This window comes from Cheilinus undulatus, linkage group 1 (assembly GCF_018320785.1).
Source record: "Cheilinus undulatus linkage group 1, ASM1832078v1, whole genome shotgun sequence".
Classification (NCBI taxonomy): domain Eukaryota; kingdom Metazoa; phylum Chordata; class Actinopteri; order Labriformes; family Labridae; genus Cheilinus; species Cheilinus undulatus.
Genome location: NC_054865.1, coordinates 25404449 through 25416449, shown reverse-complemented (window position 1 = coordinate 25416449; position 12001 = coordinate 25404449). Strand labels below are relative to the sequence as shown.

Here is a 12001-nt window from a genome sequence, read left to right as displayed (position 1 = left end):
GGCTGTCTCTAAGCCTTGGGGAAATATCATCTTATATTTGTTAGTAGTTTCTAACAAATTACATTACGCTTGGCGATATTTCCTCAGAAAGTTTGAGCAGGTTGTGCCGTCTTTCCCAACTTTGTCTTCCTCTGCAGATTTATGCCTAAATGCAGTGAAACTAACCTTGCAAAGGTCCCGTCTGAACGGTTAGGGCCTGGTTAGAAAGTGACAGGACCAATCAGCGATGAGGGGCAGTACTTTTGGGCGCAGCGGAGTCGTGACATAAGCAAGCAGCAACAAGAGGCCGGTGTAATCATGGCAGAAGAAATTAGCGTGGATGCTGCTAAAGCGCCAGTTTTATCAGAACTTGACAACATTTCTTTGTTAAAAGAAAAACAAAGAACAGCAGTGAGTTGTTTTCATTTCAAAAATGAAAAAAGTCATGTACTGACATGTGTACGGTCGCCGTGGTTCATGTTATGCAGCTCTCTATGGAGTTCGCTCCTTTCATAGGGGTGCTGCCTGGTATCAACTACGTCACGTTTTGTTGCTCTGATTGGCCCATAAAGATGTGACAGACAGAACGTTCATCCAATTACACTCCGAGTTTTTTTTTCAAAGGCTCTGCCCTTTCCCAAACGCTGTCTATAGGAGGTTTTCCAGATGGATGTGTGAAACAAATCCATCTGGCGTGCCAGGTTACAGTGAAACTGTATTGGCTAGGTTAACTGGGCAAATTATCTTGACATTTCACCACGTTCATGCCTTGAGTTCTATTTGAAGAAGAGCTGGTCAATACTGTCCTACTCTTCATACATCAGGATGAGTCAATTGCTGTCTGGTTTTTTTTCTTCTTTTCAGAGCAAAAGACCACTAGCATCACAAAGAGCACTTCTGTGGTGGCGATGATTCACTCTCTTTGCCTATCCTTTCCTGAGCCTTCAGGCCTTCCTTTAATAATGTAAGTAGCGAGTTTAAGAGTAGGCATTTAAAAGTCTATATGTTGTGGTGAATTCTTGGAAAAGATGTTGGAAAACATATCCATTAATGCATTTTGGTAACTTTTGAAAAAATAAGTATCTACATGTATTTATCTTTCAATCTGACTCATGTTTTCAGGAGAAGGAGAAGGCGAAGTGGAAAGCTTCGAATCTGTAGATTCAGAGGACAATCAAACCATGTTTCTAAGCCGTATTAACACAGAGAAATTGTTTAAAACATTTTGGCAACTCTGAAAACCTGCTATATACCCCAAAGGGTTAAAAAATAAATTAATTAAAATTGTTGGGAGGGCTGAGGAACATTTTAGATGGGCTTTATCCCCCCAAAAGGCTGACATCCATGTCCATGCAGCCTGCACCTTAAAACAGCGTTCTGCCCCTTTACAGAAAAGTGAGAAAAGAGACATGGTTTTTGGGAGCCTTTGGGATTCATTTAGCATTACACTATATATTTCCCCAATGACTTGTGTGACTGCATCACGAAGAGTTCAGGTTAATGCAAGAGGTTAATAACCAACATCATCTATGTACAACATTATGAAGCTGCTCCATTCTCTTTGACACACAAGTATGTTCCTCTTCGCTTTCGTCATACTCTGCTTCATTCTCCTTTTTTACCCCCCTGTCCTTCTTTGTGTCATGCCCTGCCTCCTGAAACCAACCTCTCTTGTCTGACAGTGACAGATTCCTGCTGGGAGGTGTAGCCTGCGTGTGAAAAGGCCAGCCAGGAAGATTTTAAGATTTTATGGCCAGCCTGTCACAAAATTCTGTAGAATTTTCAATGTGAAAAAGGCTTCAACTGAGTGAAGGACAGAGAGAGTGCTAGGATAAGCTATCTTCTGAAGATTTGGGGAAAAGGTATGAGAAGTTTGACATTTAAGTTTGATTGGAATATGATGTGCCCATTGGTGGATGCTCACCTTGGAGGAACATTTTTGAATCAGTTCAGAAATGGAGGTTAATGAAGTTAAAGTCAGGCCAAAGATCAACATCTTGACCATTGTGGCATCATTAGGTTGCAATCATTGTGCCAGAGCCCTGTGGTTAGCACAGATTCTAGTTTTTAACATGATTATAAATGTGACTGTGGACACAGGTAAACACAAAGCATTTCCCCTGCACAGTAGCCACACTCAGCCTGAGGGTTATCTACTCAGCTCAGACTAAAATAAGTTCAAGCATCTGATGATCGCTTTATGAACATGCCAACACTTCCTCGCTCAGCCTGCCAGAAAATAGTTGGTTGCATGAAACCTTGAAGTTATTTTAAGATGTGTTTTCTAAGACATTTAGAAAAAAAAACAGTAAAATCCCAAACACAGACTCAAATCAGTGTGTTTTCTGACACACTGTGAGGCTGTGAGGTCCAGACAGCTTGGCTGTTTTGGCAAGCATCTGAGTCTGTGCGCCAGCAACATGCAGACACTTATTGTTATGATTGTGTGTCTGATGGCCTCGGTGTCTGTGTGTGTATCGACTGAACCTGGGGAATACAATTGATCTCAGCCACAGTCCAGTCCAGGAAATGAGCGTGAAGAACACATCACATAGAAGATCTGTTTAAAGCTTTTGATTTTGACTGAAGCTGTCTGAGACGGTTTTCTTAAAAAGTCTGTTAAAGATGTGGGTTATTCATTGTTAGAATAGAAAAGTATCCAAACATGCTTGTCAAAAACCCTTCCCTTGTTTTTTAGAACATTTCAGCAAGCAGTGTCCATCTCTTTTTTCTGTCTGACTCATGCTAAGTCTTTCTTTTCATCCTCTGCCTGTTTCTGTCTGCTTCCACTTCTTTCTGGCTCTAGATCTTTCAGAGAGATGCCAAACTCAGTTTGCTCTCTTAAATGTATCACCGTTTTTTTTCTTTGAGGTTGTTTTTTATGTATTTTCCTAGCTTCAGCTCTCTTAAACACTCCTAGGAAACGGTATCTCTTATCTGAAAGTCGCCTTGTTGCTCCATTGATAACCTCTCCTTCAGTTCAGAGTCTGTAAATAAAAATAAAAGTGGAGCCAATCTTGAAGCCATTGCAAGAGTAAGTTTGTGCTCTTATCTCTGGAGTGTGTGACTCAGATGTTAAAAGGAGAATTTAAAGCAATTAAAGACATGATTATATTTTCCATCCCTACCATGTTCACCAATTTGTGTGTTGACTAATGGCGTTCGTCGCTTTCATGGATTAGCTTTCCTAGCTTTCGTGGGTTGGCTTCATAGACTGTAGAAAGAATTGGACAAACCCTGTGTGACGTCAGCTGTCTGCTTACAATAGGCGGACTCAAACAGCTCTTGAAGCCAAACCACAGCGGCTTCCATATTGAAATCGCGGTCTCAACCCAACTTTGGATCCACCTAACGGCCCGCCCAGTAAGCGCAACTTCCTGTCTGCTAGGTAGCTAGCATTCTGGTTGACAAAAAACATAGCCTCTGCTTGTCAAGCTATCTGTCAATCAAATGAGACGTGCCAATCAGTCCGCAGTGAAGTTTTTCCTAAATATAATCTAAACAACTGCAGTACAAAAAAATTCCCCCCATCCAGTGAGAGCACATGAAGACATTAGCTAAGGAGACACGTTTGTTTTTGTGAACAGGCTGTAAACCAGTTTATTTCTAGTGTAAAAAAAACACTTTTTAACAGGTGTCCAGACTGGACTTTTGGTGTTCCTGCAGCCAGCCTCAAGTGGACACTCGCTGTATTGCAATTTTTTGCACTTCTGCATTGGCTTCATTTTTCAGGGCTGGAGGTTGCTGCTTGGTTGTCTTACTTAACTTTCGTGGGTGGGCTTTATATTGTAGGGGAACTAGTTAACAGTTGCAGCCAGTTCAGCCGGACAGCTGAGACGCATAAGACAGGCAATGCTGCATTTTCTGTTTTTAAAAAGATGTTACACAATGTATTTTATAGTTTTTTGTAAGGATATGTTTGTGTAATTTGTAGTTTTGTTTCATGTGTGAGATGCAGTTCTATGTAACATTGCAATCACTGAATGTTTTACATCTTTATTTGCAGTTTTTAAGAATATGTTAATGTGGACCAAGTTTCAGTAAATGAGAGAAATCTTACTCTGACTCTGTCTTCATTGACATTGGTTTAACTTCTATTTAGTCCAAAGTTTCAACTATGGATGCACGCAGTTAATCTGTAAAATGCTTAAAATTGTTTAGCAAATTAGCTGGCGTGGGATTTACTAGTCAGTTAAACTAATTACTGATCATTTTTTATAAACACAGGCTTGAAATCCCTGTCTACAATGCTCTTTTAAACTGTAATGGACCTCCCACCACTAGAGGCTGTAGTAGCTTCAGTTAATGGCCGCTGCCTTCCTCTCTGTCACTTCACCAGGTGTAAATATGAGAAGCTCAGCGGTGGCTAAGCTGTTAGCGTGTAGTAGGAAGACCGTGGTATGACAGTTTTCTAAAGTGGTTAATGGAAATAAAGTTGTATGTAGGCTGTTGAGGGTTGAACTCACATATAACTACTCACCTGAAGTAAAAAGATGCCAAATATCAAAGCACGATATTAATCTGCAAAGAGGAACGAAGGCAGGCGGCGCTAGGTTTTAATGCTAACCATGCTGTAGAGATTATATCAGGTTAACATCACACCCACTGACACAATGATCCTGTGAGGAATTTGACTGTTTTCTTCGGGTTTTCTCCTTTTCAGACTAATCAGTTAAACAAATGTAAATGAGCGTTTAGCCGAATAGGGAAATATATATGCTTAGGAACATCCTTAGTTTCAACATACTGGACTAGAACACTAAAATTAGTTTGATAAACAGCTTTACGTTTTAGTAGATATTCTTACTTACTTATTAGTGAGAGATCAATACAACCTTCATGCACAATCATCTATCTATCAGCATCATTGTATAAGAGGCTGTTTTTTGGCCAGGAGCTGTGGCTGTAGGCTCACCGAGCTTTGGAAGCACTGGGAGATTGATAAGAAATTCCAGTCAAAGCTAATACAGACAGCTGGATTAAGCTCAACTCAACTATCAATTTATCTGCCTCCTCATAACTTTGGGCAAACATTAATCTGTTTCGCAAAAATGTCAAACTAGAGCTTTAAGGAAGTATTAATCTTTCATTTTCCCTACTTGTGCAGAGATATAAAGACGCTATGTTTTGGCCAAAAGGCTGCCACTCCATCTTAAAGCTAACAACCTTGTTAAACTCCTGTAGCCTGTGTAAAGCTACTCAGGCTTTGTCATCATAGAAAAGACCAATTAAAACCTAAGAATGAGAGAAAGGCTCAAGTACTTAAAGGAAACAAATGTAGCTCTCTTACTTATTAAATTTGACATCAAGGACGCTCCAGATTAATAAAATATAAAGATAACAGGTTCATTTAAAACACTGTGAGCTCTTAACTAGGTTGGCTGGCACTTAGGGAATGACAAAAAGGAAAGAAGAAGAGTAGAAAAACAACAACAACAAAAATAACACAAGACTTTCCCTTGTGGCGTATCACTCTGACCGTAACAATCCTGACAGGGTTGTCAGCGGCAACAATGACTCCGCAAGTAAGAGAGTTGTAGGGTGACGGGGGGGATGGACGGAAGGAGTGTGGAGTGAACTGGAGATAACAGGGACTGTGACAACTGAATTACTGCTGACGGCTCTGATGTGAGCTCCCAGCAACAGTGAAACAAGATGGATAGATATCAAAGAACACAGGGAGGCAGGGTGGGACTTACAGAGACATGCAGGAAAATAGTGAAGTACAAGAGAGGGAGAAAAGTCCATCAACACAGCAAAAAATTTAAATCTGGGGAAGGTTGTTTATCTCATTTCTAGCCAACAATATCCCATTACAGATATTTAAATCAATTTCCACCCATAAAAAAAATCCAGGTTAACAACCTTTATACAAAATTAACAAAAATGAACACAAACTTGGCTTGAATTGCCTATATGAGAAAATATATCTGCCCATGAGGCAATAAGATGTAACTCAAGTCCATAGTGTCTACACAGAAAATCAGATTTAACTGTGCAGCATTTAATGGCTCTTGGCCAGATGAGACTGTGTCATGTGGGATGTAGGGATAAGACTGACCCATCGTTTGTAAGACTGACTGCCTGGCATTAGGTTTGGTCTCAAAGAGCTCATGTCCAGGACAGGAGCAACTTTTTCACAGTCCTTCTGATCGATGATTTAAAGTTCTCCGTTCACACGGATGCTAAAAGATATGATCTGATTCAGATTTGTGTGCTAATGCACCATACATTTCATCAGAATAAAACTGCTCTGACATGCAGTATCCTCCCAGGTTGTACCAGTCAAATCAGCAGAAAATTTGCCTTAGAAGAAAACAACTTCTGTACCTTTGTTGTAAATAAACCATCATCACTATACATTGCGCTTTCAAAAATTTAATACCGCTTTTCTCAGTAGAATGTGCAACATTTTTTTAAATACAGTAGCATATGTGATTCCTATTTCCGTATGTCCTGACACAGGCAGCAGCTCCAGACCTGAAAATTACCCTCAGAAAAGACGAAGATAGACAAGTCAGATTGATTTCTCTTCCACTATTGTCAGCAGTCCCGCCTCTTCATGATTTTGATAGTGAAGTGAAGGAGAAGTGACATTGATAAGCCCAGTGCTGTTCTAAAAGTTGAACAGGTTTCAGCTGAGAGCGGTTCAAGTATGGCGACAGAAACAGCTAACGCTGATCTTTTTTTTCTGCCCTGGGTGCTGAAGACTCAGAACACTGGGCTACATTGTTTTTTGAATGAAAAACAAGCGCTGCCAGTGCTAAAAAAGCCAGCTATAGACACAGACCCTTGTTGTATCAGATCCGCTTTGAAGGACTACTGGCATATATAACTGTAAATCATCAGTGTAACAATGAAAAGAGATGGTCAACCTCCCACAAGTACGCAGACTTTTCTTCATCAGAGATGAGTCCTATGAGATTGATACCATCTGTGAACTTGAGGAGCTTGATGGACTGAAGGTGCAGCTGTTGGTGTTCATGGAGAAGAACAGAAGTAAATGAACATATCCTTTAGAAAACTGGTACTGATGGTCAAATAAATGTTAACTCTTTCAGCTGGGATAACTTGTCCATTAGGATTATTGTGTTAAAAGCAGAGCTTTTTGTTCACAAACAGGAGTCTGGCATGGGTTCTTGCTGAGCCAAGATGCTTCATGATGAAATGGAGAGGCAGGTTTGACAGCATCAAATCTTTGGCCTAGGGGGTAACTGCATGTGGTCAGGGAGGGGGTCTGTGCTGATTTTCATGTGTAGCAGCACAAGGTGCTGAAAAGACTTGTCTCCTCTGAAGTCTGATATTCAGGTGTGTGGTCTTAATGATCACATCTGAACTGGTCAGGTGAATGTGACTAATACGTAGTAAGTAGTGAGAGTCTTTTGATAGAAATGAGACAAATGTACTTCTTCAGTGTTAGTTTTTTGCAGTGTGATAGCAAGAGAAAGTTTAAAAGGGGCAAAAATAGTTCTAGACCCTATCAATTCCTTTTTCCTCCTATTTTTTATGTTAAGTTACCTTGCTGTATTCTAAAGGGCCAGACTATCAGGGGAAGTAGCTGTATTATGTGATGAGATTTTTTTTTAGTATTAGACAAGCACCCTCAGTTAGATTTGAGTTTTGCAGTGAAAAGAAAGGACAAAATAAGTACAGGGAATTGCAGAAAGTTAAATGTTGAAGAGAAAATGTGTTATTTAGGATGGGAGATGATTAAGAAATTAGAACCAGATAGAGGCAGCCTTCCAATACCAGATACCAGAGAACAAAAGAAAGAGAAAAGTTCACAAGTCAAAGCTGAAATTTCATAGCAGAGAGGACAATATCTGTGTCAGTGAACACAAGAGTATTTCAAGAGGGGTTTTTTGGGGGGGTGGGGGTGGTGGGGCTGTTAAAAAAATAGAAAAACTTACATGTTGCATTAGTAAGCCTGAATGTGACCGACTTGTCCTCAATGTTACACACGTTGCGGACAGACACCTGGCACGTATAATCAGCAAAGTCCTTCGGTCTGAGGTTTTTCAGCTTCAGCACCTTGGTCTCACCCTAGACGAAACAAACACACACAAAACATCATTCTTATATGTTTATTAGATTAAAATTCAACCCCATTAACTTGTATAATTTTGGAAATGAATGCCACTTTAAAACATGAATAAGAATCTCACCTCCTCTTATTCATATTGCATAACCAGTAACATTACATTAGTGTGAGGGATCAGGGTGTTTTGTTGCTGTTTTTTCCAAACTGGGTTGTAATCTTGCATAAAAAAGTCACTTCAATTTTTCATGAGCCGCAGTGTGATAAACAGGGTCAAAAACACACTAAGATGAACACACACATACACACAGTGTGAGCTCACATATATGCTGTGTCTGTATGCCTGACATGCCCTGATTATCAACTGAAGCGTCTCACATCTACATTTAGAGCATTATGAATGATGAATTTGAAATGCCAATCACATGAGACCATTACAGAAATGACACTGATCCCGTAGTCAGTGCAACGACCAGAGCTAAATCCATCCGTCTCCTCCCTGGATATTCATAAAACAATGTCACTCACTTCTTTCATTCTGTGTGCTTCTCCCCCACACACACACTTTTCACTCAGACACACAGAAGCTGTCACATCTCTTTCAACTCCACTGGTGCTTTTGTGTCTGATACTGTGTAACTGTCTTCTACAGGAGGTGATGGGCTAACCCCAGGAAGAGCTCTGCTGGCCGGCTAATTGAACTCAAGGGGCTCGATTCAGTGTCTGACTGACGCTTTGATAAGTGGAGAAAAAAAAACAGAGCAGTTGCTCTAACGCAACAACAGTGGATCCAGGCTGGAAGGCTGCGCTTGGGGACAGTTTATTTTTCCATTCAGTTGAATTACGGGTTACTGCTGTCTGAGTGATGAAGTGACTGGCTGACTGACTGACAGTCATCATGCACTGACATCATGGACAATTTCAACGGTAAGTCACATCATTGACAATATTGCACCCATAAAAACTAAATTAATTAACAAAAAAACAAAAGCTCCTTGGAGAAACGGGGAAAGAGCCAGGATGCTAAAAAGATCCTGCAGAAAGGCTGAAAGAAAATGGCGAGGGAGCAAACTGTATATACATAATGAAATCTACAAACATACACTAACCACCTACAATAAAGAAATTAAACGTCAAGACAGCAGCACATCTCAAAAATGATCAGTAAAAAAAAAACAAAAATAATACCCGTTACCTGTTCTCTACAGTTCATAAACTAATTAATCCCACCAGATTAACCCCTGCTGACTTTCTGTCCTGAAACAAGTTTAATGAATTTGCAACATAGGAAAAAATTACCACCATCAAATCTAACACTCTTCAATTACAAAACAGCAATTCTGACCTTCTGTGCTCCTCAATTTACAAAAATGTTCAGACTAACATGTGAACATCAGTGACCTTGAGGAAGTTATCAAACACCTCAAGTCCTCTACCTGCTCTCCCAAACCCATTCCTACAAAATCATTTAAGAATGCCTCTAATGTTATGTTACAAGATCTACTCTATATTATCAGTGCATCTCTTCAGTCTGGTGATCTCCCTATTTCTCTAAAGCACGCCATTACCACTCCATTACTCAAAAATAACAAGCTTGACCCATCAATAATTAGCAGTTAAAGGCCCATCTCCAACCTTCCCTTTGTCAGTAAAACAACAGTGAAAGTCATCTACAAGCAACTACACAATTATCTAACCCATAATAATCTGTATGATCTACCAATCAGGATTCAGAGTCAATCACAGCACCGAAACAGCACTGGTCAAGGTTATCAACAATCTAAAACTCAACAGTGATTCAAACAAACTCTCCATCTTGATATCATTAGATTTAAGCTCCGCCTTTGATACAGTTGATAATAACATCCTACTCCATAGACTTGAAAATTTCATAGGCCTTTCAGGATCTGTCATTCAGTGGTTTAAATCATATTTAAAGGAAAGAACATTCTTAGTTTCACTCTGCAATTTCACATCAGTAAATCTCACTATGGACTGTGGGGTGCCACAAGGGTCAGTTCTCGGTCCACTGTTGCAATTTGCTTGAATTGCTGATTGATTTTTCTGTACGTTTTTAATCTTCTGTAAAGCACTTTGTGTCTAAACCTGTATGAAATGTGCTATACAAATAAAGTTGACTTGAATTAGATTGACAGAGTGAATGGTCAGCTGTTTATTTATCCATTCCTTTTTTTATTACTGAAGACTTGTTTGATTGTGTCTGTTGAGCTAGATGACTGAGCAATTACAAAACATGATATTAAACAGATATTAATAAAGGACAAACAATATTGTCAGCTGAGTGTAAAACAAAGCAGAAATCTTAGACTTAATCTGTTTATGTAACAAAAAAAATCAGATTCACATTAGTATTTGGATTTTAAATGAAGTGGACATCATTTATACAGCAAGTTCTAGGAAACTGTTTAACATACTTTAGTTTCTGCATGAAATGAGGTTGATTTTTGACCACAGACTTCATAAAGCAAGGGCGTAGTCTTAGTCACCCATTGCTTTCTGATGAGGGTTATAAAACTACTTTTGAAAAGTAGCAATACATTCAGACAAAATAGTTTTAAAAGCTCACTGAGAAACAGTGGCAGACATGGATTAAAAGCCTCTGTCTAGAAACCTGGATGATTATGGCCTGTTTCCACCAATCGGTCCAACCCTGATCTTTCTTATGTTTTCATAGCTAATGTCCCTTCAGCCTGGCTTTTTGTGATGTGAAATCCGTTATATTGTAGAGCTCTGGATCTTTTATTCAAATTTTTAAAATTTCCAGATTATCTCTATCTCATATTTAGATATCTCATAATAAGTGCCGGTCTAATGGCCCCCAAAACTTCATACCAACATCATTTGGTATAAGTTTGGCTTTTGAAGTGTACATCAAAGAATGGCAAAAATGAAGCAAAGGAAACTAGTTCTCCAATGGGAACCAGCTTCTGTAGCTCATATGAAAGAGCTGTTTGTTTGAACAGACTTATTCATAAATGACACATCACTACTCTCTCACTTACCTCACAAGGTTTATTAGGTTAAAAGTATATCACTGTTTTCATTAAGCCTTAGAGCTCACAGCTATTTTTTTCACCATCATGTCTCGTCTCGACTTTTTGTCTTAAAAAGTTTGTAAAACATCAACCCTGTCATGCACAGTCAAGCTCTTGTTATCCTTTTTTTTTTCAGGACAATGTAGACTTTAAGAATATATCTACTACAGTAATGTCTCTTGAATTTGAAAAAAGTTATAGGACTGTAAATACAGAAGAAAAAAACAAATTGGAATTTGAAACTCAAAGATATTTATTGATAACAGTAAAAAAAAGTGACTAAGGCTTTTCTTTGCACAGACTTGTTCTTCCATCTCTTGGGGACAAAACAGTAAAAAAATAAATATTCTGTGACTAACAGTTTTCAAAATATCTACATATATATAAAAAAGTCCATGTGCTTTTTTAGAATATATTCATTTGTGCATTTCTCAAAGCAGTAGAGACACAACAGCTTGCCATTGGTCAACAGCCCCTCCCAAAATGCATTGTGGGTCAACAATATGGTGATGCCTATGGCAGAAAGTCGTAGTTAATGATAAAAAAATGGATTTAAAATGATTTTTAAAAAGACGCTTATTGTCAGATCTAATGCTGTGGATTAAATTCTTAAAGTTCCAGGCTCACTAGAACGGCATCCTTTAGGGCTACAGAGGCATTGAGGGTAGTAAATTAACGACAAAAAGGTCAGTTTTCAAAGAAAAAAGTGTCTATGACTTGTGGTTCAAAAGTTATTAACGTTTTTATAAATGGTGTCACTTCTTTTTGTATACAACAATGCCGTCCTCAGAGACCCAGGAAAGTCAGCCAAGTTCCAGGCTCACAACAAAATGTTCTGTAAGAGTTACGAATGCATGGAGAATACAATTAGAAAGGCACAACGGAGAACTTTCATAGGGAAAAAAAAAGTTAGTGTTACCAAGCAGTT

At 39.0% G+C, this 12001-nt stretch overlaps 1 protein-coding gene across 6 annotated transcripts in view; it reads right to left on the bottom strand.

Moving 5' to 3' along the window:
* Positions 1-12001, bottom strand: part of LOC121514859 (MAM domain-containing glycosylphosphatidylinositol anchor protein 1) — a 412064-nt gene that overhangs the window by 207124 nt on the left and 192939 nt on the right. For all 6 annotated transcript variants that reach the window (XR_005992331.1, XR_005992332.1, XR_005992333.1 and 3 more), the window contains exon 6: positions 7890-8022. Coding sequence is in view for 3 of the 6 variants with exons in the window: in XM_041795251.1 (XP_041651185.1) it covers positions 7890-8022 (133 nt within the window). In the remaining 3 variants the exon portion in view is untranslated. The remainder of the gene's footprint in view (positions 1-7889; positions 8023-12001) is intronic.